General features: G+C 55.0%; 9 protein-coding genes across 9 annotated transcripts; 2 read left to right on the top strand and 7 right to left on the bottom strand.

The window, feature by feature from the left end:
- Positions 1-196: 196 nt before the first annotated feature.
- PUNSTDRAFT_68833 (uncharacterized protein) lies at positions 197-1,054 on the bottom strand (the record flags this gene model as incomplete). Its single annotated transcript, XM_007384540.1, has 3 exons — positions 197-625; positions 689-890; positions 945-1,054. The coding sequence occupies 3 exons, from the start codon at positions 1,052-1,054 to the stop codon at positions 197-199; spliced, it is 741 nt and encodes a 246-aa protein (XP_007384602.1).
- A 3,286-nt stretch (positions 1,055-4,340) lies between these two features.
- PUNSTDRAFT_69219 (WD40 repeat-like protein) lies at positions 4,341-5,579 on the bottom strand (the record flags this gene model as incomplete). Its single annotated transcript, XM_007384539.1, has 5 exons — positions 4,341-4,837; positions 4,931-5,105; positions 5,157-5,266; positions 5,333-5,421; positions 5,491-5,579. Coding segments are annotated over 5 exons (960 nt in total), but the record flags the coding sequence as incomplete, so codon positions are not given.
- An 854-nt stretch (positions 5,580-6,433) lies between these two features.
- Positions 6,434-7,164, bottom strand: PUNSTDRAFT_26192 (kinase-like protein; the record flags this gene model as incomplete). The annotated part of the gene is made up of 4 exons (XM_007384538.1): positions 6,434-6,496; positions 6,567-6,635; positions 6,692-6,871; positions 6,931-7,164. Coding segments are annotated over 4 exons (546 nt in total), but the record flags the coding sequence as incomplete, so codon positions are not given.
- Positions 7,165-7,178: 14 nt separating this feature from the next.
- Positions 7,179-8,252, bottom strand: PUNSTDRAFT_135025 (uncharacterized protein; the record flags this gene model as incomplete). Its single annotated transcript, XM_007384537.1, has 7 exons — positions 7,179-7,220; positions 7,274-7,447; positions 7,499-7,598; positions 7,651-7,721; positions 7,794-7,864; positions 7,917-8,027; positions 8,084-8,252. The coding sequence occupies 7 exons, from the start codon at positions 8,250-8,252 to the stop codon at positions 7,179-7,181; spliced, it is 738 nt and encodes a 245-aa protein (XP_007384599.1).
- A 413-nt stretch (positions 8,253-8,665) lies between these two features.
- Positions 8,666-11,012, bottom strand: PUNSTDRAFT_120892 (glycoside hydrolase; the record flags this gene model as incomplete). Its single annotated transcript, XM_007384536.1, has 20 exons — positions 8,666-8,848; positions 8,913-8,999; positions 9,055-9,121; positions 9,271-9,371; positions 9,430-9,454; positions 9,506-9,568; positions 9,623-9,626; positions 9,680-9,738; positions 9,794-9,846; positions 9,899-9,929; positions 9,983-9,996; positions 10,057-10,130; positions 10,191-10,229; positions 10,285-10,301; positions 10,360-10,466; positions 10,528-10,540; positions 10,599-10,659; positions 10,713-10,791; positions 10,855-10,934; positions 11,000-11,012. The coding sequence occupies 20 exons, from the start codon at positions 11,010-11,012 to the stop codon at positions 8,666-8,668; spliced, it is 1,170 nt and encodes a 389-aa protein (XP_007384598.1).
- Positions 11,013-13,267: 2,255 nt separating this feature from the next.
- Positions 13,268-16,863, top strand: PUNSTDRAFT_114071 (WD40 repeat-like protein; the record flags this gene model as incomplete). Its single annotated transcript, XM_007384535.1, has 15 exons — positions 13,268-13,288; positions 13,363-13,507; positions 13,679-13,883; positions 13,940-14,069; positions 14,135-14,384; positions 14,480-14,627; positions 14,809-15,095; positions 15,161-15,241; positions 15,313-15,446; positions 15,508-15,593; positions 15,669-15,770; positions 15,827-15,938; positions 15,988-16,150; positions 16,215-16,721; positions 16,784-16,863. 15 exons carry the CDS (start codon positions 13,268-13,270, stop codon positions 16,861-16,863), a joined length of 2,451 nt encoding a protein of 816 aa, XP_007384597.1.
- An 827-nt stretch (positions 16,864-17,690) lies between these two features.
- PUNSTDRAFT_135022 (major cellobiohydrolase) lies at positions 17,691-19,503 on the bottom strand (the record flags this gene model as incomplete). The annotated part of the gene is made up of 6 exons (XM_007384534.1): positions 17,691-17,710; positions 17,766-17,822; positions 17,877-17,999; positions 18,056-18,788; positions 18,852-19,237; positions 19,293-19,503. 6 exons carry the CDS (start codon positions 19,501-19,503, stop codon positions 17,691-17,693), a joined length of 1,530 nt encoding a protein of 509 aa, XP_007384596.1.
- Positions 19,504-20,700: 1,197 nt separating this feature from the next.
- Positions 20,701-22,072, top strand: PUNSTDRAFT_135021 (uncharacterized protein; the record flags this gene model as incomplete). Its single annotated transcript, XM_007384533.1, has 6 exons — positions 20,701-20,793; positions 20,866-20,980; positions 21,043-21,424; positions 21,474-21,741; positions 21,805-21,894; positions 21,962-22,072. The coding sequence occupies 6 exons, from the start codon at positions 20,701-20,703 to the stop codon at positions 22,070-22,072; spliced, it is 1,059 nt and encodes a 352-aa protein (XP_007384595.1).
- Positions 22,073-22,309: 237 nt separating this feature from the next.
- Positions 22,310-23,775, bottom strand: PUNSTDRAFT_135020 (uncharacterized protein; the record flags this gene model as incomplete). The annotated part of the gene is made up of 11 exons (XM_007384532.1): positions 22,310-22,388; positions 22,445-22,518; positions 22,582-22,644; positions 22,708-22,729; positions 22,786-22,939; positions 23,000-23,236; positions 23,277-23,292; positions 23,344-23,466; positions 23,519-23,538; positions 23,596-23,651; positions 23,720-23,775. 11 exons carry the CDS (start codon positions 23,773-23,775, stop codon positions 22,310-22,312), a joined length of 900 nt encoding a protein of 299 aa, XP_007384594.1.
- Between the last annotated feature and the right edge of the window lie 1,633 nt (positions 23,776-25,408).

Below are 25,408 nucleotides of genomic sequence, written 5' to 3'. Positions count from 1 at the left end.
TCATCGATCAAGGCTACATATACAAGGCTTTCGGAACTTGACTACTTATACATATCAAGGTGGATATAGGTTCTGCGTCGCGTCTAGCTCAATGACACCGAGCTGCAAAAACAAGGTCGAAGAAGCTAGTGGGGCACAACAAGAGCGATAGCGATGATAGCATACAGATACAGCAATGGCGTTGGTTGGCGAAGCATTAGTTCTGGGGGTATTGGTAGCCTGGGGGCAACGAGCCGTCGCTCGTGGAGGGCCAGGACGAGTCCGAGCTCGAGGAGTCCGCGGAATGGGGGTATTGCTGAGTGCTCGTCTGCGCAGGTATAAAGGCGTACTGAGCCTCGCCTAGGGGAACGTCCATATGGACTGGGTATTGGGGATACAGCTGCTGATAGCCGGTGGGATGCACAGGGAACTGGGGCGTGGCACCCGGGTATTGTTGGGATGATGGATATGAGCCGATACTCGGCGTCTGTTGTGATACGGTCGGGGACCGACCGGTGATAAAGTCTGGGAAAGCCCCAAACGGAAAGATAACGCCGACGAGGAGGCTGGGAGTGGAGGGAGCGGGATATAAAATGACCCCGGACTCGGGAAGCGCAGGGTCTAACTGCCAAGTGGTCACGGCCACCTGGACAAAAGACATCAGTTTGGTACTCGGCGACATGAAAGGCTAAGGAAAGGCCATGCTTACCAGCTGGTTCTCAGATAGAAGACGGGAGAAAGAACGAAAGTTGCTCTGGTTGAGCTTGTGAAGTTGCGGGTCCGGGTGGCGATCAGGCATGAAGGCGCACAGCGGCGGATTGTTGCGTTCGACCCAGATCTGCATCGCCTGCAAGACCGCTGTGCGTTTACAGATGTGCAGAAGAAACTGGGCGGGCCAAGCTTCCAAGCGGCTACTGGTATGAATTGGTATGATTGACGCTGGCATCTCAAGTTCCGTAGCTCACCTGTCGCCGTTGGTCTCTGCCACGGTGGCCCGAAGCTCTTGCGGTCCACCGCTTGTAGAGTTCGCCATGCCGCTGAGAACGAGCTTGCCTCGCCATGAACGACTGTTCATTGTATGTACGGAAAAGAACGTGGGGTTTGATTAAGGTGCCTAGAAGTCGAAGGAGGGGACTTTCTGCCGTTGCCGGTACGTTGGGTAGTAGGATGCCATGCTTATCCGCCTTTTTGAACCTTTCGCGATTGCGCCTATCCGTCAGGGACCGCCGTCGCGTGCGCTCGAAATCGGAGACGACTTGGAAATGGCCCAGGCGTCCAGAAGCCTCCGCCCTGTCGACACTGCGGAGCCCGTGGGCACCATGCGCGCTCGACGTCGGAGGCAAAAGCGTTAACTGAGGAACATCCGTCGCACTCAACGAAGGCGGGAGTTGCTCGAGTTGGTCTGAGCCATTCCAGAGAGAACATCCTAGGAGCTCTCCGAGTTCCCCGTCGGATAGGCACGGTAAGCGAGTACGCAGCATTCGCCCCAGGCATCATCTGCTCGCGCACGCCAGCATGACACGGGCCGGCGGGCGAGCATGGAGCTATGGGTTTCTCTCGTTGCTAAGATTCCGAGTACATGGCTTTTGAAAATTGCCTTCTCGATTGTTCGATGTCGAATGCACAAGATGATCGACGGTCCGGCGCCCACGGCCGTACCGGGCAGGGCGTCATCATAGTAACAGATCCGCGCGTTAATGGAAATTGATTACGAGAAATCATTAATATTGCGTGCATCTTTCTGTAACCAGTATATATTAGAGAAGTGAGCTAGGCATATGCTATGTCATGCTCACCTGTAGTTCACATGAGTATCCAATGTATGTGAGATAGCAAACTTCTGAAAGTGCCTTAGGCCTTGATCAGAGTTTAGACATCAACGTGGCTGTAACACATAATTGAGGGAGTTCTTCCGCCCTGGACCGCCGGGACCGCGGTTGCCGTTTTCGGAACAAAGCGATGGTAGCAGACCGGAAAGTGTTGCGCCCAGCAGGATCTATAGTAGCCGGGGTCGCCGGGCTGAGTGTTGTTAGCACGAAAGATTCGACGTTTCTGTTCCTGGGCCTCGCCAACGCCAAGGCGACAGCGATTATAAGGGGCACGTGTCAGTGCCCACGCTCCCAGTCTCCGAAGAATTCTGTTCCGAGAAAATCTATACGATCTCGCCTAGTCAAGGTACACACGATGCGCCATTGCGCTAGGGCAATGAGGAAATACGCTTAGGAGGTGCCTGGATTCAATATACATCGTACCATTGGCCTCGGACGATTGCAGGACACGTACTCAGGGATTGCAAGCGCCTTGCGTCATTGAGCGTTCCCGGCGCCGTTGCAACATGTTAGCCACGCGACGAAAGCAGCGTCTCCCGACGACTGAGCGTGTTTTACCGCTTTCTCCCGTCTACGGTACCGATGCAGCTGTGCCATTGCCCCGTGCCACGCGTGGGCGTGGTACGGGCCCGGCCCGAAAGTTACCGGATCATCTCCAGTAGTCGCCCGAAAGCTGATGAGTTCACTCCAGACGATGGACTGCTAAGCCCACGATCAAGGGGCCAAAGCCAAATGGCACAATGATATACGTAGAGGGCACTATACCTCCACAGTTTGTCCTATGTAGGATTGAAGACAAGTACTGGGAGTCGGTGTGCGCATGCAACAGAGAGGAGGATGACTGCGCACAACAGCCATCACGCGCTTGTACGAGGATGAAGTCGACTTTCTCACTGTGCATCGCACCGCCTGCGGCTTCGACCGATAGTTGATGCAGGGTCCAGAGCTGAACGAAACTGCAGGGGGCGCAAGGATCGATGACATCCCATAGCTGAAGCGCTGAACGTTCAAAGTAAGGTCATGGTCGTCGATCACGAACATCGGACCCGAGCCACCAAGTCACGGCGGACAAACCCCGATGATGTTCTTCGCGATCACCACCACTTGTGGATGACTGGATACGCTACGTCGCCGTCTTCGCCCCGTCTCCTGCCTATACAAGTGCTTATCCGCCTGCGTAGTATTCCGTGTTGCCGAGATTTGGCGCTGAGTCCGGGATCACTAGTGCTCGCATTCAGCACGCATGACATCACCACGCTCTCTGCCCACAGGACTGTCATGTTCGCCGTCGACCGCAACGACATCGATGGACCTACGGTCGCGTCAAGTCAGTCTCTCTTTGTGGCTTCTTGCGGGCTCCAGCAGGGCACTCACTAGCAGTGGATACCGCAGCGTCATGGCACTGAACATGACCGTGCCCCTTCTCGTCCACAGGCACTGCAAGTACCGATCGTTGAGTAGAGCTCCTCGCCGGGGTTGTCACCCTTCTACAAACCTAAGCCATGGCGCTGCACGGGCTGTCGAAGAGGGATCATCGACAATTTCGCATCACGGTAACGGCGTATGTCGACGTCGTGGATGCACGTGGTCAACCACGTATGCGACCATGTTACTGTACAAGACACGACGGCCCAAGATCTCCCCAAAACGCGAGGATTCGATACAGTGTCAGATTTGACCGCAGCCTGAATCTCCCGGTTCTCCATCTCTCAACTTCCTCGACCTTAGGTAGGCTCCGTAAAGGTCCAGTTCGAGACGGCACCGTCGCTTACGGGACCTGCATCGCTGTTTTCCAAGTTTGGGCCTGTTCCGGACAGATTTTTTTTAAATTTTTACCAGACTCGGTGGGGACATCGCGCATATAGCGCCTGAAGTGAAAGGCAGGCCTTGAGGTATCAGTGTGAGCTGGTTGACATGCGGCTACACATAATTGCACCGCTCGTCTCGCATTTTGGAGGTGAAATGTGATTTGCACGCGTTTGTCTACATAGGCCAGAACAAACACAAGGACGCCCCCGCCCTTGTCCTCGGTGATTCCATAGCACGTCATCAGACCAGCAACGGATTTCATCCATGGTCTTGGGTGAAGTTCTTTACATCGAATATTGAGTATTCAAGTATATCGCAGAATGCACTACCATTCCACTGAACAGCGTGTATCTACCTCCCATTTACTTCCGTTGATCTCCATCCACGCGGTGAATCTCTCCGCCAGCTCCGGGGAGACTCTGCATGCATCATCGACGCACATTACTCAAGAAGCACAATAACACCAGGTCTCAGGATAAGGGATGCATTATGTATATCACGATGAGTTCACACGATATTTTACAGACAGAAGAGGGTCACGGTCTCGCAGAGCTTCAGTGGATGGTCTTGTAGTTCCCTACCATCACCGACCTTGTCAGCGAGCACGAGTGTTCTAGACATCAAGCACTCACATATACGGACGTTCCCGCTGTAGTCGCTGCTCGCGAATATGCCGCTCTGTGGGTGGAAGTCCACAGAGTTCACTGCACACAAATGCAAACATCAGCTATCTTCCCAAGATACTATATATTGTAACCTACCGCCGCTATTGTGTCCCCTCAACGTGAGCTGCAGTGTCGCTGTTCTCGCATCCCAAAGCTTTACCGTATCATTGAAATATCCAGACAAGATCCACTCTCCGTCCGGCGACACTGCTACCGAAGTCACCACATCTGTGTGCCCCAGAAAGGTCATATTGCACCGGGTTCCCTCTTCTTCACCTTCGTTGTCATCTATCAGAGCCTCCCTCATCTCCGGTCCGCCCCTCGGCACGTTGCGGATGTCCCAGTACTTAAGTGTTCTGTCCGAGCTACCGGAGACGAGCCCCTTCCCATCCGGGGTGAATGCGACGGGGCAGTACCGATTAGAGGGGTATCGAAGGCGCTTAACGAGCTGTCCCGTGTTAATGTCCCAGATGCGGATGGCGTCCGAGCAGCCGGTGGCGACGAGTTGGCTGTCCGGAGATATGGCGATGCAGTCCAAGTAGACACGGTACGGGCCTAATCCTTCTATTGCATACAGCTCAGAGGGCCAGTCGCCAAAGCCTGCGAAAAAGGGATATGAACACTCGCTACATTACCTATAGACAAAACCAGCGAACTCACTCAGCGATCCGTCGGATTTAACCTCCACGTCCCATATTTGGACTATCCCACTCCTTGAGCCGGACACGAGGAATTTCCCGTTGGGGGAGAACGCAAGCAAAAAAAATGGCCCTTTAGAGTTTCTGCAGACACTGCGTACGCTCTTCTCGGCAATGTTCCAGAGCTGCAACACTGTTGAACATCCTCTCGTCAAGCGCCCATAGAAGTAGCATACGAAGATGTTCTCGTGATATCCACATGTCACGAGGTACTTGTCATCCGGGCTGAAGCACGCACTGGGAGGGGTTGTGTCATGTTTTGTGTCATGTTCCAAAACACTATGCGCTTTCTCATCAGCACCTGTTCATGACCTCCACAGGGAAGAAATTATGACTCACCAAGTTTCGGCACCTGTCCCCACGTCGTAGATACGTACCGATGTGCTATGCCCGGTAGCAAAGTACTTGCCATCATGCGAAAAGCGCACGCAGAACACAGCCCTGCGACAAAAAAAAAAAACACTGTCAACATCTATATTACATCACCTCGTTAAAAGGCGCAAAACGGACTCCGAGTGGATAAATGTATGCATCAAGTCCACATCCAACGTGCACTTCACTTCTGGGTTCCAATCCGCGAACCATCCGGGGCCCTCCTGCGCGGTATCATCAGTACATAAGAGTCACATACTGACAGCCCGTATGGCCTCTATCAAGCATTGGCTAGCTTGGGGGATCACAAGCTTCAAACCCACCTTGCGATGACTCTTGCCCGGAACCGGATGCCGGTGAAAGTGCCTGGCAGCCAAGCTACGTTAGAGGACGATTAGTCAAACATATCCGGAATAGGGTGATACCTATTTAAGGCGGGCTTCGAGGAAAAGGCTTGCATACAACCGGGGAAGGAACATTGATATGCTTTAACACCTGTGAGAGGGCAACGAGGTGTGAGCATCAAGCTACGCACGTTTGAGGCCATCATGTATGTTCATGTGATCTCGTAATGAGGATCGCCTTTGGTAGGACTTCCCACACACTTGACACTTATGTCTTCTTCCCAAGGCGGGATCGCGGGTCGGAACGGGAGACGGTATCCGTGAATGAAGCTTCGAGGGAAGATACGGAGGTAGATTTTCCAGGACATCCTTGGCCATCGGTCGCTGGTGAGGATCCTGATGCCAGCATGCCTCTATCAGGTTCCATAGATCGTCTTCTCCAATCCGCAGAGGTACTTTAATGTTTTGAGGGCGCTCGGGGCGGATGCCCTGATACACCTTAATGACGGCGACAGTCTCAGGTATGCCCCCAAAGGGATTCTCAAGCGTGATGAGCTGAGTATTTTGATAATTAGTGACACGTGTCGTATCTGAACTTGCACGCCCACCTCCAAACATAGACATGCCAAAGAATAAATATCAGTGGCAGGGGTACGTTGCAACTCCCCCTGAAGAAGTTCGGGTGCCTTCCACAGCGCGTTGCCGCGACATTGGGTGGTGATGCTGGAATTCTCGATGAAGGAGATGAGACCGAAGTCTGCAAGGTATGCACGACCATGCTCATCGATGAGAACATTGGCCTGCAAAGGTGATTATGAATCAATGAAGGTGCCCGCTCGTTGATTGCCTTCTCGTCAACTGCCTACGTACCGCTCGCAAATCTCCGTGAACAAAAGATTGATCGTGGAGGTAACAAAGACCCCCGATCGCGTCTATGAGCTGAAAATAGCCGGTAAATATCGCATTCCATGAGGGCAAGCAGAAAAAAAGCCCACAAGGTTGACAACATCTACTTCAACCACGAACTTCTTCACAAAGTCTAGAAGGCTGCCACCTGACATGCAAGGGGAGACCATGCACAGATCCTTTGCATGCGTGTCCTCATACAGTCCCAGAAATGGGAGTATGCAAGGGTGTCTGAGCTGACGCCATAGTAGGGCTTCTCGATACAGATCCTTTGTTGTTGAGTGGTCAGTATTTGGGCAGCTGCTACTGGGGTCGACGGAATCTGTACTTTATGGGGTTGCGATGGCTCGGAATCTCCAAAGATCCTGAGTTGTTTCAATGCAATAGGTTGTTCCTCGTAAGATCCGCAGTAGACATCGGCATACGCCCCCCTGCCAATTGCTCGTTCCATAGAGCAAAAGACCCGTTTGAGAAAGAGGGAGGACGGTATGGTGTCGCTTACGACGGATAGCTTTAGGATCATTTGTCGTGCGCATTTCATCATCTCCGCCTCATCGTAATTGGGGTGGGTACTTTTCATCTCCGATTGGTCCCACCGACGGAAGGGTCCTGATCGATCTAGGAGCTACAGACTGAGCAACGGAGGTCTGCGACGAAGTATGGAGTCATACCTCCTGTAGCAGATTAAGAAAACTGTTTGCCCCTTCTCCGCGAAGTCCGTAAATACTGTCGTGCCAAGCAGGATCCATAATGATGCGTTGCGTTTCATGCACCACCTTCAGTCCATCACGATGCATGGATTCGGTCACCGCCACATTCTCCATGAAGCCGAGTTGTGTAGAGATCTGAAACAACGATGAGGACGGATGCGATTGTTGAGAAGCGGTTGACAATACCGATCCCAGCCAGTCACGGAAACGATGGTAATTGACGAGGCTGAAGAGAAGCTCTTTCGAGCGACTTTGCCTGAGAAACTCTTTTATTTGAGACAATTGGCTATATGGAAACACGTGAACATGTGCATGAACGGTGCTTGTGCGGTACGTACGCGGTCAATTTGACGTCCGTGACCATGTTGTTTGATGCGGCGATTTCGTCCTTGAGTGTAGCCAGAAGATTCTGAAAGACAAGAGCCATCAGTATCGACCCTATTCCAAGATTCATCACGACAGCAGAAATGCAGAAACGCACTGGACACACGAGTGTTGCTGCAGAGCACAGCTCCAAGGTCTGTATAGTTTCCGCTTGGAGGTCTTGCAAACCTACATGACATTCGATACCTTCAGGGCACCGAGCCTAGTATACTAAACCTACGCAGAGTGCTGTGCTCGACGTCCTCGTCGATCCAAACTACATCTACCTCCGACTTAGTAAGCTTGTCTTCTCCCTGATCTTCCTGGGTGCTGGTTGGCCATCGTTCTATACCTGGTGTGCAATCTTTCAGCCAAACATCCGCGGGTGGCTAAGCTCCGGCCACTCACCAGAGTCTGCGTCGAAGGCTACGGATAGCTCGATCGATGCTTGCTCGCTTTTGACGTGAAGCTTTTCACCTAGCCCCGAAGATCGAACTCGACGATCTGCGTCATCAAGGTCGGCAGATGCGACTCGCTTTCTCGAGCTCCCGGAGCCCTCGGGCACGAGATGTGGCATAATGTCCGAGCGGGAGTGTCAAGCCGTCAAGAGTTTACAAACGCACGGAGGGTGACACGCCAGGGCGAGGGGGAAAGACAAGAGCCATGGAGCCGCAAGTGCATCCTCATATAGCATGGAGCCGGCGCTTGCTTTGCGGTCAACAGCCATCGCGCGCTAATCGAACTTCATGTTGTAATAAAAGTCCCAATTCACTGCAAATTCATGAAACAGGTCAAGGATTATCTGCACAAGTGTCTCGAAGGAATGGGAGCGCAACATTTCGCCATCCTCGTTTATATTCGCGAACGGCAAAGGAGGCTTGAGAACACCGAATCGGAACGTCGTACGCCTCACACCAGAACGTATGGAATTCCTGAATCGCCCCGCTGCACTTGTCTTTCGTGGCCGGCGATCTAGCTGAATCTTATCAATCACCCCCCGACATGCGTCCCATTCTTATCGATGCATTGATACCACACCGAGCATGCCGGGTAGAGGCCGTCGGGCTCGTCTCCGGCGTCTTTGAGTAGGAGCGCGACGACGCCATGCGGCGGGACCGCCTTTGCCGTGAAGTTACGCACAGCCGTTCCATTTTCGGTGTGTGTCCATAGATCCTGCAGCGGTAATATAACCATGAGACGTCGAAACCTGGTGGAAAGCGGTGGTGGTTGTACATACACGAACGGAGTACTTCCGACCGGCGCGAATCCAGGGCGATTCGGTGAGGTTGAAGGACATGTCGGCAGTCTCGTTCAAGGTGTTAAGCTTTATATGTCGACACGTCAGCATAGGTGGACGGGTTTATTATCGAGGTGCATACGAGCATGAACACGGTCCCGTTCTGAGAGTCGCCGCTCCAATACTGAGGAGGGTAGTCGCTGCTGATGCTAGAAAAATAGTCGCCCTGACATGTATCATCAAAACCCAAGCGAACATGGTGCTCCCGAGAAGGAACGCACAAGGGAGCCCCATCTGTGATGTACAAGTCCGATCAGATGCTGAGAAAATCAGTGAGAGAGTCAAGAGGTGAACGGACCTGAACGGGGATATACTCTCTCCCACCACCGGATCCTGGTTGATGGCGATGATTTCCTTGTTCTTCAGTATGCCAAGGACGTCGTTCGTGATTGCGGATAGCTGAGTACAACATCAATAAAGAAGGTCGCAGGGGAAAAAAAAGCGAAGTGGTTCGTACGTTTGTTCCGATGAGCAAGGGCGATCTACAGAATGTTAGACATGGAACTACGAGGGTGAGGCCGACGAAAACCCACTTCATTAGCGCCCACGCGGTGAAGTGCGACTTCGCTTCGTCGTACGTGAGCCCGCCGTTTCCGCTGGCGAGCAAAAATGAGTTCTTCATGCGAGTTTCCTGCTGGCCGGACGCTTACAGTTGCAACTATGGATTCTGCATGAAACGAAGGTCTACGCTCGCGAGAGGTTGGGACGCACCATGTCCATATCGTTCCGTCCGTAGAAGTTCGTAGCTTGGGTGATAAAGGCGTTGCTATTACATCGTATCAGACGACGGGCTGACGAAAGTAAGGTGATAGGCATTTCACAAGTTGATGATGTTGGCGAGACTGGGCCAGTCGGGGCCGATATCACCCGTGGTCTGTTGTAGCAGCTTAGCGTACTCCCGGGGTCGAGGAACCGAAGCTACACACCCTCCAACTCTGTCCCAGCTTGGCTCCCCATCTATCACAATGCATGAGTGTTCAGGTTCAGCGACGAAATCCTAGTCGACGTACAGCCAGACCTGGCTCTGTGAGCGGGAAGACGGGTGAGCCGAAATCATGCGACGGCGTGGTGTAAGGAAACGGACCCAACCCCATTCGCAGAGGGAAAACACGATCGGTCTTGCGACCTTCGCGATCGCGTCAGCCATGCGCTGGTACTCTGGTCAGAACGGCGGTCAGCGCCGATTCTATCTTTCTGTTCCATCGAGATGAGACCTACTTCCTATGATACCTTGCCGGATGATATCGTCGTACGGAACTGGTACCATCAACGTCAGCCCCTTCCATCGTACAAACGGAATACGAGAACTTGCTGGCGCAATTGTCAAACCTGAGGTCCAGCTATCAGTCATCTGACGAGAATGAATAGCGGGGGAAGTTTGACTCACTTGAGCAAATCAAAGTTCCACTCGTCGAAGAAGGTGTGCGCGTCTTGAGCTTCGTGTTGGAACGAACCGGGGTAGCCGGCGCAGGTATACCATCCCGAGTCGCCGTACTACGGAAAGAGCAACAGCGGTGAGCCGAGCCAGCAACGTCGTGAATTTGAATGTACGCACGATTCCCGCTTTGCTGTCGGTTTTTGCTCATCAATGCGATAGCCACAACAAGTAACACGGAAATCGCCCACAATCCCATTGCGTGTATTTTGTCCGTCAGGCTGCGCATCCCGCTCGGGAACTTGGCCGGATCTGCGAACCCATTCAGTAGTCGAGTCGGAAGCGCAATGATCCGTGACATATACCCTCGACGATGGCCCCGCTCGACGTGCGGTTCTTGAGCGCGTAGCAGTCGTCGAGGTTGATATAGTGGTAGCCGGCGTCCTACACGCCAGCGCCATTACATGGAGCACGAGGAGGAAGCGATCGTTTAAAAAGGAGCTGTACCTTGAGTCCGAGGGAGACCATCAGGTTGGCTGTGGTGAGGAAGAGGTCCTCGTTGATGTTGCATTGGAACGCGTTCCATGCTAATCGGGGAAGATCGTGCGTCAAGGCTCTGACGAAGACAGGGTAATGAATGGATCTGCAGTACCGTTGTAGCCCATCACTGCGCAGTGAGTGAGTCGGCGGAGCGCTCAGAGGAAGGGCGGCGAAGGTAACTCACCGGGTGTTTTAGCGACGCCTCTGTTGTTCAGGGCGGTCGCTCCACGAGCTAGAAGAGCGGCGGAGGCGAGTATATGCGTGCCCTTCATCGCGGGCGACGAGCTTCTGAGCGAATGAACGTGTCGCACAGGAGAGCTGAGGACGTCTTCGCCTCGGTTCGCGACCCGCCTTATGAAGGCTCGCCATCGCCAGGTCACATTTACGCGAATATCGGGGTCAATTGACCGAGACCGAGAAGGCGAGGCGAGGCGGAGACAGGCAGGTCGTAGAAGGCGAGGCGGGAACCCGGTGACTGGGGCCGGCGAAACGAGGCATGATGGGGATGTGCCGAGCATACGCCGCCGGGTGGGCTACTAGTACAAGACGATGGGGTTCAGGAAAGGCTAGGAAGCGATGAGTAGCATGACAGCCTTACAGGTGGTGGTCCAAGTGGGCGAAACGGGCCGGGTCGTAACGTTCGCTCTCGTGACTGGCGTTCGTGAAGATGGATCAATGCGTGGGGGGTCAGAAGGACATGGCGGCCATGCGACGAAAGTTTGAAAAGTGGAGGGGACGAGATGTTATTGTGTCCTCAGAGGTGAATGCGTATTCTTCAAACTTGTTGTCGTCCAGGGCGCTATGTCGCAGTGATATGTCGCGGTAACAATGGTTGTCAGCATGGACGCAGGTATCTCTACGCGTCGCAGGACGTTCGGTTATGCGTGCTTCTCAATCGTCACATCGAGTATGTCGAGCATCGTCTATCTTAGTGCCCTTCGCGGCACAGAGGCGTGAGGCAAGAGAAGGTTCACAATCTCGTTCGCCGTGGACGCCCGCGTTGGCGGACGGCTCCTTGATCATGATGCGTTCGTGATATGTTCAGTCATTCGGGAGTCTGGGTAAGGTCGAGCTCGGATGATTGTGGGTTTCCAGGTTGTTTTGCATGAATAAGTGGTATATACGAACGCCAGTGCGACCCGTCCGTCGAAGCCGAAGAAAGGGACTCGGAGGCGACATAGGCCGAAGAGAGAGTTCAGTTAGTCACGTGCCATTTTGCAGAAATAGGCGGTTACCTCTGGGCGATTCGCCGCCCACGAGGAATCGATGATAGAGGCAAGGAGCTCGGATGCCCTACTCGCGCAATCTCCGTAGATGAAAAGAAAGGGCAACAGGTTGTTCTAGACAGGCTCTCGTGGAATGGCAACACACAGCCGCATGTTGGCAATTCGCTGTTTATCCCATCTTTTGTCTTGTAAGATGGACGGGACAGACGCGCGATGGCTATATATGACAGTGATGAGAGAATGCCGGCTACCGTTGGCAATCCGGGCTGGCTCTAGAAGGAGAGGGTGCGAAGCAGAAGAGGGCTTAATTCGACAAGACGCCTTGTATTTTTGGTCGTTTCTTCCATATCGTATGTCATTCGCTTCTCCCTTTGTTCGTGGTCGTCATCGCGTCATTAATCTGGAAAAGCGCAGCGACGGCCTTACTTCTCCAGCAAGAACGCGAGAGACAAGAGGTCCAGATGATAGCACCTTCTGCCGTTAAAGTATGAAACGAATGCATGCCTCATGATGGAGCAGGAATGCCCACGCCTCACCTCATGTCTCTGGCTGACGCCCCGGATAAGGAAGGAGATTGATAGACACGAAGTATACATAGCCATCCTCGTGCGCAGGGAATCTGAACAATGAATACACGGGCAAATGGTCCGGCGTAGATTCGAGCTTAAACCTTCGTGCTGAGCCTGCGAGCCATCATGCATCCCACGAACGCTTGGATATCTGGGACTGCCATTGTCCCCGCGGCGCCGGACCGAGGTTCACAGAGATCTGAGAGGCACGAAGAGAGTGCGCGTGGGCATCACTTCCGTTGGGAGCGGCCTTGCGGGGATCTGCCAGAGTTGCGGTCGTTGCCGAAGTTGGATAAAGGAACAGTGTGTGAACCAGATCCACAGCGCTGGGTCGTGGTCAGTTTCGAGCTCCGCGACGATCTGTCCGACCGGCGACCCAGAAGAAGGACTTCGGCGTGCGAGCCATCGAAGCCTGCCCCTTCTTTGGTTGCCGGGTGATATAAGCTGGGCTCCGGACTGGGGGGGCGCGGCTTCGGTCTTCCTCCCTTCCGCACGCCCTTTTCCCCGTCGCCACTACCACGCACACCGTCTCCCTCGTCGTCGTTTCACCGCACCCACAACATCAGGACGACAGGAGGACCCGACATGTCGTCCTCCATCTACAACGTGAGACCCTCTTTCCACCGACCCGGCTCGAACCGAAACTCGGGGGGCGCTAACTTCGTACAATGGGCGATCAGCATCGGTCGCTGCAACCGACGGGTCCACCGAGCGCGCCCGGCTCGCGCTTGGACGCCCACTTTGAAGCCATCCGGAACGAGTTCGACGGGCTATCGCGCGAGGCGGAACTCCTCCGTGGCCAGCGGGACGAGTACGACTCCAAAGGTGTGGCTCCTTCGCCTCTTCTTTCCCCTATACCATAACGGGACAAGCGTTGCCCGATTCGGACATGTGGCGCACATGCTATCTATCCCTTTGCCTCTCCCTTCATTCCTTCTACTTCCATTGGCTTTTCAAAGAAGCACCTATCCTGACACGTGTCCGGTACCTTTCCAGTGACATCCCAGGTCAACGAACTGAACATCATCCGCCAATCGCTGTACGACCTCGAGGCCCAACACGGCAAGATCCGCCAGCAGTACGAAGACGAGCTCGGGCGCCTGCGGGCCCAGGTCGATGCCCTCCGGAACGGCCAGCTTGACCCGCGCGAGCGCGGCATCGGCCTCGGCCTAGACCGCGGCGACGTCAACGGGCGCCCAGGGTACGTCGTCTCGGCAGTCATCGCCGCGCATCTCACTCAGATGCGACGCACTTCAGGCTCTCTTCGCTCGATGCCCGCTCGGCCGAGATCAACGGGCGCGGACTCGACGGGCGCGGCATGGACGGCCGCATCGACGCCCGCCTCGGCCTCGCCGACTTCTCGCGCGACCGCGACGGCCGCGATCGCGTACGTCGATCACGTTTCTTCCACCGTTTCCTCTTCTCTAACGCGTCGCCCCTTCTTTTCGTCAGTTCGACCCCTCGCGTCCACCCACATCCGTTCCCGGCCTCCCCGGTGGGCCACCGTCCATCTCCGGTCCGGGCGCCCCCACGCCCGGCCCCGGCGGACTACCCCCCATTGGGCTGTCGGCGCCACCTGGAGGGCCGTTGGGTACGCCAGGTACCGGTCCAGGAGGACCCGGTCCCGTCGGGTTAGGCGGACCTGGACCGGGAGGCTACCCTGGTCTCCCTCCTGTCCCTGGGCCCGAGAATTATATGCCCCGTGAGTTATTTGTCCTTCGCTCTCCTCGTCTAGTTGGAGAGAGAGAGGGCATAGGGGGGAGCTTTGTGTCCTGATTATACACTCTTTTTCGTTAGGCGACCGCGACCGCGAGATCAGGCTGGCGGAGAGAGAGAGGGACAGGGACGTCACCATGCGCGACGGAAGGATGGACCGTGAGCGGGATCGCGACAGGGAACGTGAACGGGATCGCGAAATGCGCGAACGGGACGCGCGGATGGACCGGTAGGTGGCCGCTTCCTTGTCATATTTCCTCTCGTTCGACATTCCCTCGCGTTTATTTTTTTCCCCGGTCTTTTTATTCTTGCTTGCTCGTTGACATCCCCCTTTTTCGCTCTTGCGTTTCGGCCATAACCGGATGCTGACGATCAGTGTGTGATTTTGTTTTTTTTGGTTGCTTTATCAGGGACCGCGACGCGCGGTTGACGCTCTCGGACCGCGAGCGCGCGGAGCGGGACATGCGGCTCGTGAGCGGCGACCCGGCGCGGTTTCAGCAGTCGCAGCCGCAGCTGCCGCCACAGCCGGGAAGGGACGAGCGCGAGAGGGGAAGGGAGCGCGAGAGGGAGAGAGAACGCGAGAGGGAGCAGCGCGATAGGGAGCGCGAGCGTGACCGGGAGCAGCGGGAGAGGGAGCGCGAGCGGGACGACCGCGAGTTGAAGAGGGCGAAGACGGAGAGGGACGTGAGGGCGAAAGGTCTGTCTGAGGCTGGGCAATCGTGGAGCGGGGTGCTGATGACGATTTTTTTTTTCATCCTTTAGAAGGGTATTCGCCTGCGTTGTCGACGGCGGGGGTGCCCGCATCTGCGGGGCCTTCGGCTGCTCCAGCTGGTGCTTCGGCCGGTACGTCGTCCTCTTGATGTTCCGTGAGGGTTTTCTGGCACAGGGATCTAATGAATATGGCCTTGGGATAGGTGTGCCGAGTGGACCTGGGTACCCTGGCTCTGGTGTTCCCCCTCCCCCTCCTGGTGGACCGGGCGCAGCGCCGGCTGACGAGGTAGACCCTATGACGCTGAGCCCGGGATCGATCCCTCCCGAGCTGAAGAAGGTATGACCCCTGATGGCCGAATCGCTTCTTGGTTGCTAATATGGCACTGTTCGGTTTGCAGGAGGGCAGCGACTGGTTCGCGGTGTGGAACCCTAAGGTGAAGCGCGTGTTGGACGTCAACTTGGTACATACGCTCTATCACGAGAGGTACTTTTTTTTTTCCCACTCGCTGTTTGCGCGATGTAATGCGATGGAGATGCTGACGGTGCCTGTCTATCGCAGTGTGGTGTGCTGCGTGCGATTCTCGCATGACGGCAAGTACCTCGCGACGGGGTGTAACCGATCGGCGCAGATCTACGACGTCAAGACCGGTGCCAAGACTTGGTTAGCTGGACTTTTTTCCCACTTGAGGTGACTGGGACTGATGAGAGGGCGTCTAGTGTTCTGGTGGACGAGAATGCTAGCAAGCAGGGCGACTTGTATATCCGGAGTGTGTGCTTCAGCCCGGATGGCAAATACCTAGCGACTGGTGCCGAAGACAAGCAGATTCGGGTAGGTGCTCTTGTCTCGCCTTGTAGGAGTAGTGCTAATGGTGCCATAGATTTGGGACATCGCCAAGAAGCGCATCCGGAACATCTTTGATGGGCACGAGCAAGAGATCTATTCGCTCGAATTTTCGCGCAACGGGCGGCTGATCGTGTCGGGCTCCGGAGACAAGACGGCTCGGATATGGGATATGGAGGTCGACTCCAACGGAACCCCGAGTGAGTTCGCGGGTGTTACCTAAATCCGTGACGCGGGTGTGCTCACAGCATCCTTCTTGCACAGGCACAGGCGGCTCGCTCACCAAGTTACTCGCTATCAACGAACCGGACTCGATCGACGCCGGCGTCACCTCCGTTGCCATGTCCCCGGACGGCCGCCTCGTCGCCGCGGGCTCGCTAGACACCATCGTCCGCATCTGGGACGTGAACACGGGCCAGCTCGTCGAGCGCCTCCGCGGCCATAAAGATTCGGTTTACTCCGTCGCCTTCACGCCGGACGGGAAGGGGCTCGTCTCGGGCAGTTTGGACAAGACTCTCAAGTACTGGGACATCCGCAACGTGCCGAGGGGCGGCCCGGCGGTGCAGAAGGCGCTGAAGGACGTGAAGGAGGGAGGGGAGAAGGGCAGCCAGTGCACGATGAACTTTTTGGGACATAAGGACTACGTGCTGTCTGTCGCGGTGTCTGCGGACGGGGAGTGGGTCGTGTCCGGGTCGAAGGATCGCGGTGTCCAGTTTTGGGACGCGAGGACGGCGACGGTGCAGCTTATGTTGCAAGGGCATAAAAACTCTGGTACGGTTACACCTTCGGAATCCTATACATACGGGAGCTTATCAATGCTACCGTGCCTGCAGTGATATCAATCGACCTCAACCCGCAGGGCGGCATGATAGCGAGCGGCAGCGGTGACTGGCAGGCCCGTATATGTGAGTAGCATGACCAACTGAGGGTTCCTACCCTGGCTAACGCGGTCGATGTCACTAGGGAGCTACAAGACGATCAGCTGAAAAGGTTGTGAGATATAGTATTAGCTTGCGTTTATTTTTCGTTTCTGTGATTCAACCAAACGTTGCATGTACTATGAAGTATGGCCCCCGAAGATGTTCCTGTGCTTTTTGTTTGTCCTGCTTTCAGGCCCTCATTGGGTTGCTTGTGATTCTAATATATATATTGTTCGAATGCATGTCCACCTTATCTTAGGTCAACTGCGTTTGCGCTTGCCGTGAAGAACTCGGGAACTTAGCGTGTGTACTAGCACAAGGGTCTGACGCTGCGTTCGAACTCACTATACATGCTCGAGATCGAGCGTTGAGACATTCACGAATGAACGGCGGCCTCTGGACAGTTCCATCTATTCGCCAAAACACTGCAGGCGACAATATGAGTATCGATATCGAATAAGGCCATGTTCGATCAGGGCCGTGTAGTATCAGCAGATGGTGAACTTAGGGGTCATGGCGTTGCGGGATACCGAGTCCGGTCGGCATGGGCAAGCTCAAGAATCAAGTCAACGGAGAGAGGGTACCCACCTGAAGCAACCGTAGGGTCGATGTCGTTGCGGTCAACGGCGGCACAAAGCGCGGTGACATCACGCGTTTCAAAGGCGAGCATGAGTAACTCGCGATGGTAGACTTCATCTTGCGCTGCACGGAGCATAGTGCGGAAGGATAGCCATAAGCACTGTGTCATTCAAGACCCAATAGTATACATCATAAGGAGAGGAGCCATCCAAATCACTCTAGCGACCCGATCTCGAGACTTTTAGAGGCACTGCGAGTAGTCTGTGGGACAGACTCGTCAGAATAGACCCGGAAATGGCATGGAGAGGCGACTCACAGGGGTTCAACACGGTACAGGTCGAGCCAGACGCGCACGAGGTCGGTCCAGTGAAGCCTTCAGACGAAAAATGTTAGGAAGCGCCCTCGAAGGCAATGATCTATAGCGTACCTGTGCCTCCGCATTGGCCGTACTTCGCGACGGAACCACCGCTGCCGCTGCCGCCGGTCGGGGAAGAGCCGGCCGGGGCGGTGGTGGTGCCGGTGGAGCCGGATCCTGACGAACCGGTGGAAGCTGCGAGTGAGCGTGGTCAGAGGGGAATTGTAAAGTCGATGCGGCAAACGACTTACAGCCGGTTGCGGAGAACGTCGAGCCGATGTCGCCTACCTTGATGTTCGAGTAGGTGACCGAGATGCTGGCGCCGTTGGCCTCGACCTGGGCGGGCACACCGGAGGAGGTCGAGCAGGTACCGCGGGCAACACCGGGAGAGGACGCGTCCTTGGTGGTCGGGTAGTCAGAGTCGAGCCAGAGCATGTTGACGGCGTAGTCGTCCCAGATCGAGAGGACGAGGACCATGCCCTTCGCGAACGCATTGCCGAGCTGCTCGAGCCCACCGAGCTGCTGGAAGGTGTTGGTGTCGCCGAAGGCGGTCTTCTGCGCCGCGCACCACGAGTCGGTGATCGAGTTACCGGTGACGCCGGGAATGGTCGACTGCGAGTTCTGGATGACCTTGCCGTTCTGGACGTAGATGCGGCGGATCTCGGAGAGGGTGCCGGTCGTGGTGTTGTCGTTGGTGAGGAACTGGGTGACGACGGTTATAGGCTTGGTGGTGTCGACGATCATGTCCGGGCCGTAGAAGGACGTGTTGCCCATACGGAAGGAGTTGAAGTCGCACCCGGCCTGGTCACAAGTCGAGGTGCACTCGTCGCCGGTGCAGGCGGTGATGCTGGTGCCCTCGCAAGGATGGGGAGTGACGGCCTCGGAGATGGAGTTGGCTTCCCAAATGTCCATCTCGGTACAGCACGCGCCGGTGGAACCGGTGCCGGAGTTAGCGGAGGTGCCGTTCCAGCCAATGAGGTTGGCCTGAAGAAAAAAGGGGGGTTTATCAGAAACTGGGGCACGATACATGAGGGGAGACCAGCATACCTTGCCCTCAATGAACTTAAGGTCGCGCGGGCACTGCGAGTCACAGTAGCCGGTACCGTACTTGGCGCCGGCGGTGTTGGTCGACGAGGTGTCACCGTCGGGGGACATGGCAGAGAAGTAGACGGCGCCGTTGAGACCGCAGGGGAGCTTGGAAACATCGACGTCCATGGTGAACTCCTTGTTGAGCAGGTTGAACGTTTCGTAGGTAGACTCGTCCTTCATGAGGTAGACGCGCGAGCCGACGTTGGAGCCGGTCTTGAACGCGAGGGTGAGCGCGGAGCCGGAGGACGTGATGCCGTAGGTGCCGGAGTAGTCGGCGCCGTCGAGAGCGCAGTTTGTCGCGCACGTCTCTGGGTCGGGACAGAGGGTTGCGTCCCACTCGTTACCTAAACTCAAGGATGAGCATAAACGTCAATGTCAACGTAAATCGTTTGTCCTTACCGGTGTAGCAGTTGGTGTAGCCGCCGACGTTGTGAACCCAGCGCCAGTTGGAGTCAAGAGTGACGCTGCCTGCCACGGTGGAGCATCCACCGGAAGCGGTGCAAGTTTGGTACGAGAGCGCAGGGTGGGTCTCCGCGGTGGACGTGCCGGCTTGTTGGGCAGACACGGTCGCGAGGAAGACAAAGGAGACGAGGGCTGCGGCGCGGAACATTGCTGCTGATTGCCTGGTTGGGTAGACCGGTGAGGTGAAACGACGTCGAGCGTGCCATCTTTTATACGCTTTCGAAACGAGACCAAAGAGCGTGCGGGGAAATGTCCGGGGTAAACTCATCAGGGGCATGCATAGTCGGATTGACGGGGTTGGAGACGAAGCAATCTGTCCGGCGTTCGGGATGAGAGGGCGGGCGGTCCCTTGCAGCGGGTGGGGAGGGTGAACATCGGAGTGTGGCCAAAAGTAGCTACAAGAATCAGTTCAAGGCAATTCTCGAAGCATGGGAAAGCTATATCCACTGACATGGATACAGGCGACCCGAGCAGCAGGGTAGAAGCTTCGGTGTCGACCCGAGGTTTACGCCGATGCCGTCCTTCGTGACGCAAGCGCACCTTCAGCGCCCGACAACAGTGCGCCGTATTCGATTACATCTCCTTGAAACCGAAAGTTATCAAAGATTGCCCTCAAAGTGCAGTTGCAGCGTGTGGGACTTTACGAGGTCGCATCCCATATATCGTTTCACCGGAGCAAGCCCGTAGAGCATGGCTAATCTGTGGCCCGGTAAACATGTATTACCTATGTCGAAGAGAGTTGAAGAGGATCGCCTCGAATCTCATTGATTCGGTCGCCGCGTACGCGATGATTGTCGGAGCAAATCCGCATGAGAAGGCCAAATAAAGCGTAGTGCAAAGATAGGCGGTCAATGTTAGAACTTGATTCTTATACGGCAGCCCTGGAGTGCCCCGTGCTCGTCTGCTGACCCCGAGGAATAGACGAGCAGAGAGTTTGGAACACCACGTCGTCGACGTAAAGGCCGACGGTCGCTATTGACGCGCCGGCCTAAGACAAATTTGGAAATTCCCGCCTCCTCCGCGTGACTCAGTCAATGGTCCCCGCGGTGAAGCCGCTGGTCAGTGCTCGCTCCGTTCTCGACGGCGCGCGAGGCAGCAAGTCCTACATATGTTCAAAGTGGCCTTATGCATTGAGCATCGAAAAAATATGACAGACGGATCCAGAATTAAGTGTTCGCCATTGATGAGAGTATTCCCACAGTCAGTAGAATGTATCTGAGCGTGGGACTCCGAATAAGGTAGAACATCTGATCAAGATCAGTTGCAGGTCCGGATAACGTTCGAGTCTGACTCGGCATTCTCATCTCATCGCCCTCCACCGACCCCGACGACCTCCTCGCTCACGATGCGGTACTACGAACAACGGTATCCAGAGGTTGACGAGCTCGTCATGGTGCAAGTGCGCCAGATTGCCGAGATGGGCGCGTACGTGAAGCTGGTACGCTGGTCGCATATAAATCGCATCACCAAAAACTCACCGAGCTTGATTCCATCTACGCTTGGTCGCCAGCTAGAATACGACAACATTGAGGGAATGATACTGCTCTCTGAGCTTTCCCGGAGACGTATACGTTCTATCCAGAAGCTCATCCGAGTCGGCAGGAACGAGGTGGTCGTGGTACTTCGTGTGGACAAAGAAAAAGGCTCGTCACATCCGATCCCCTCATCCTCCGCCCCCGATATTCAGATTTCAATCCAGGATACATCGATCTCTCAAAACGCCGAGTGTCGCCCGAAGATATCATCAAGTGCGAAGAGCGCTACATGAAGTCCAAGACGGTCGCGTCCATCCTCCGCCACGTCGCGACCAAGCTGCCTTCGGGAGATGCCAATGGCGCGGCAGCTCCTGAACTGGACGATAAGGAAGCGGCGGAGGCGGCGAAGGAGTCGAAGCGCGCGCGGCGAGCGAAGAGGGCGGCGGGTGAGGACGACACCGAGCCCGTTGGCCCGGAAGACCCCGTCGGTGTGGCGAACGAGGAAGAAAAACTTGAACAACTGTACGATAAGATCGCGTGGCCTCTAGGAAAGACATACGGCCACCCCTATGATGCCTTCAAGCTCGCGCTAACGTCAGTATCCAAGTCCATAGCGTCGTCATTCCTAACCGTTTCGTTTTAGCGAACAGGACACCGTGTTCTCCTCCCTCCCCGAGCCCGTCCCCGAAAGCACGCTCAAGCTACTCATGGCGACGATCGCGCGTCGGCTCACGCCGCAGCCGATCAAGCTCCGGGCTGACATCGAGCTGACATGCTACACCCCGGCCGGTATCGACGCGATCAAGAAGGCTCTCAAGGCGGGCGAGAAGGTGAGCAGCCAGGCGGTACCGATCAAGGCCAAGCTCGTCGCTCCGCCATTGTACGTTCTCAGCACGAACGCGACGGATAAGGTACGCGTTCAAGCCACGTACCCGAAAAACATGGGCCTTGACCGACTTCGTCGGGATATCTAGTTCTCGGCCGTTGACCGGTTAGAACGCGCCATTGAGAGCATACAGCACACGATCGAGGACCAGGGAGGGTCGCTCGTCGTGAAGATGAAGGTATGTCTTTCTCTCTTGATATCATCTGATTCTGTCCGTCATACTCACTTGCTGATGCCAACGACAGCCGAAAGCGGTGTCCGAGACCGAAGACCAAGACCTTGCACAGCTCATGCAAAAGGCCGCGCTCGAAAACCAGGAGGTGTCCGGCGACGAGGAGGAGGAGGAGGGCATATGAGATACGCCCTTTGGAGCACGATACGGCGGGGTTTATGTGCCACGCGTCCATCTGCGTAGCATTTCAATGTATGTTTACAAAATTCGCTTGCATTGATGCGAGGATTGTTCGTCTATATAACAGTATGAGTTTTCCTCGAAGTTGTGGCTCAGATCCATCGGATATCGTTTGACATCAAACATCGACTGCCTCATAAATTCATCTCAGGATTCATATACCGGAAATTCCTATCTAGCGTCACCGATTTTCTGATCTCGAGAGGCTGGCCAGGGGTATAACTGCGTCTTGAGAGAACGATCGGATGTTGAGAACGATGCTGCTCGGAATCATGAACATCGCAGGTTGCTCATCGCATGATTGTTCGCCACTCACCGAGAAACCATTATCGAGGTTATTGCTTGGGCCTCCGGCGCGAAGAATGGCCTTAGGGGCTCAGCGCTGACGGCCTAGCAAAAGATACATTCTCGTCACAGAGAACATCTCGTCAAGGTTCAAGAGATCCCGCTCACCAAGAACATGATGACGTTGAGCAGGTTTGAGCCAAAAATGACGAAGAAATAGGCTACACCGTCCTGGGTACCAGTACACGAGTGTAAGTGACCGACAACGACGAGTGCAATCGATATCGGGCTCACCCTGAGAAAGAGCTGAAGCATCCTGCACACATACGAGGTCAGTTGCAACACCCGTTAGATGGCATCAGAGAGACGCACGGCATGCGCGCAGCCCGGTTGAAATAGATCCTTGACCGCCACAGTGTCAAAAAGAATATGCAGCCATCCGTGACGAGCGGAGCTATCCAAAGTCCCGTAAACAGTTGCGTCCTCCCGACAAGAATACAGCCCGCCAATATCGGGACCTTGAGCGCTGAGAATCCCAGATACGAATCAGTCACTGCACATCAAGCATTGAATATTGTAAGCTGACCGACTCCGGTGACGAGAACTCGGGCTTGCACGGCTACCTGCGCCAAGAACACGAGGATGAGACCAACCAACACAGGGCGACTCTTCCCGAAGAGCGCGTAGACGCGAATTATCATAATCACTGGATATTCTTCGATTAGAACTTGTTGGCTCGTGCGACAGAAGAGGTTTCTTACATTGGCATATTCCGGTAACTGCTGCATATCCTGCTCCCTCGTAACGCGAGAATCGTTGACACCTATGGACGCATATCAAATTCCCGAACGATGGTTAAGGACAAAACCTTGCGTACAACTATGGCGAGGGTAAGTTCACGCTTCCATGTCAGAGAACAGAATATTTCACCTCCATCGGCCAGTTGCTTTGAAAGGCTACGGTCAGCACGATCATCTCCATCGGCGCGAAGTAGCGATTAATTAAGAAAAGTAAGGTGATGCCGGTAAATGGCCGCTTCCACACCAACTCGACCTATAGTCTGAGCTCGTAAAAATTTATCATACAAAGATGAAGCTAGTAATACCTCGTCGGCTAGTGTGAGCACTGAGTGCAGCTAGTCAGCTAGACAAATGACAAGAATGGCCGGCAATTCATGCTCACGATAGTCGTACATCATCAACGCGAGCATCGCTGGTTCGTTCATGTTAACAATTTGCCTGTAACGTAGAGCGGAAAATTAGGTATGGCACGGTATGTTGAATCATAAGCTGGAGATCACACTCACAGATCTTTCAGAAATGAGATCAATGCAGGCGTAATCGGAGGATTAGACATGTCCATGGTGATCAAACCAAGTTGTGCCTCCCGGGAAGTTGTTCAGAGCTCACTACATATAGCCCGGACAGTCTGCGTCTGGATTAAGATAAGGGCTCTTAAACTCAAGCCTATGATAAGAGGTCACTCACGATGTCACGATGAAACAAGTATAGCAGCGAATAATCACTCAGAATCGGCCAGCAAGTCATCAGATCTCAGAAGCTGCAAAGTTTCTGCCCGCTCGTGGGACGACTTCTGTTGCAATGGCTCTCCCGCTGTTTTGGGAACTGACCGAACCTATCACGTCGAGCTTACAGCCACTCAACTGAGCAAAATCCCGCTTCAGTAGCTGCGCTTGGCGGTGAATCACATAGCGCCAAACTCGAGCGCTGCCATCACCTTAATTCGGCATTTCAACGTTCCGCGTCCATCAGCGCATCGACGGGGTTAAATTGCTCGAAGGCTGTTTTCCTCGCCGAGTGAACGAAGAGCGAGCCCAACTCTCGGAGCAAGTATGTGGGCTAGGCATCAGAATGTGCGAACTGATCAGAATGCTACCATTTGAGGTTGAAAGAGTACAGATCCATGTTTCTCCGGGCAGGCGAACACAGTCAAGGTGCGGACATAAGGAGGATCTCTTCTGCCGAAGAAGCGACCGGTAGGTCGGCCGTTCGTGATGCTAAGATGACGGGCGCCTAGATTTCTGGGTGGCGGAATGGGTGAGTGGCAAATGAGCATGCTACACAACATTTTCTCATCCATGATGGCTACATGGACGAGCATGAGAATCACAAAGACCATCAGTTCTGTCGAGCCGCTAATGAAGTCAAAGGGAGAGCCGCGTGCGTGGGAAACTATGCGGAGGTCGCCCTTCGCATCTTGCCCTCATCTAGCAGAGAGTCAGGCTCTAGCTTGTCCCTATGTACAGTATCTTGGCACGCTTGCCCAGTACAACCGTCCATACAAATTACCCAAACATCAATTATGAATCTGCGCTCAATCTTCCCTTGTGGAAGGCTGCGCAACACTGGCAGCTGCCCCTGTACGGTAGCTCCGACTAATAGTCGGGGGCCTACCTTTCGCGTTTTCTGGCTATTTAGTCGTGTCCTGTGCAAGGGGCAGTTAGCCAGGCTGTTCAGCATAATACAGCCTGTCGGCCACGTGCCCAGGGCTCCTTTAAATGACATATACCGCCCCGGGGAGTGATATATCCTTGCCGTATCTATGCCGGTGCTTCTTTGGAGGTGAGTACGTGGGAAGGTAGTTTGATGGGCGTTTGGTAGCGCCATAATAGCATGCCGGGCATTGCTCGCTTAACATATACGTTCCAGACCCATGCCGTATCAATGCCGAGTGCTTCTCTGGAGGTGAGTAGGCGGCATTGGCTCGATTACCGTGCCTGGGTGTTTGGTAGCCCTCCGACGCCGCTCGCTTAACATACCCACCGACGTTCCGCTCGCTGCTCGCTTAATATGCCCCGCCCTCCGCTCGCTTAATACCGCCGCCCTCCCGCTCGCCGCTCGCTTAATATGCCCCGCCCTCCGCTCGCTTAATACCGCCGCCCTCCCGCCCGCCTCTCGCTTAATCCTCCCGCCTCCCGCCCTCCCGCCCGCCGCTCGCTTAATCCTCCCGCCCTCCCGCCCTCTCGCCTGCTGCT

The sequence above is a fragment of the Punctularia strigosozonata genome, assembly GCF_000264995.1.
Source record: "Punctularia strigosozonata HHB-11173 SS5 unplaced genomic scaffold PUNSTscaffold_7, whole genome shotgun sequence".
NCBI lineage: Eukaryota > Fungi > Basidiomycota > Agaricomycetes > Corticiales > Punctulariaceae > Punctularia > Punctularia strigosozonata.
The sequence above is the reverse complement of the archived record's forward strand: the minus strand, read 5'-3'. Positions and strand labels throughout refer to the sequence as shown.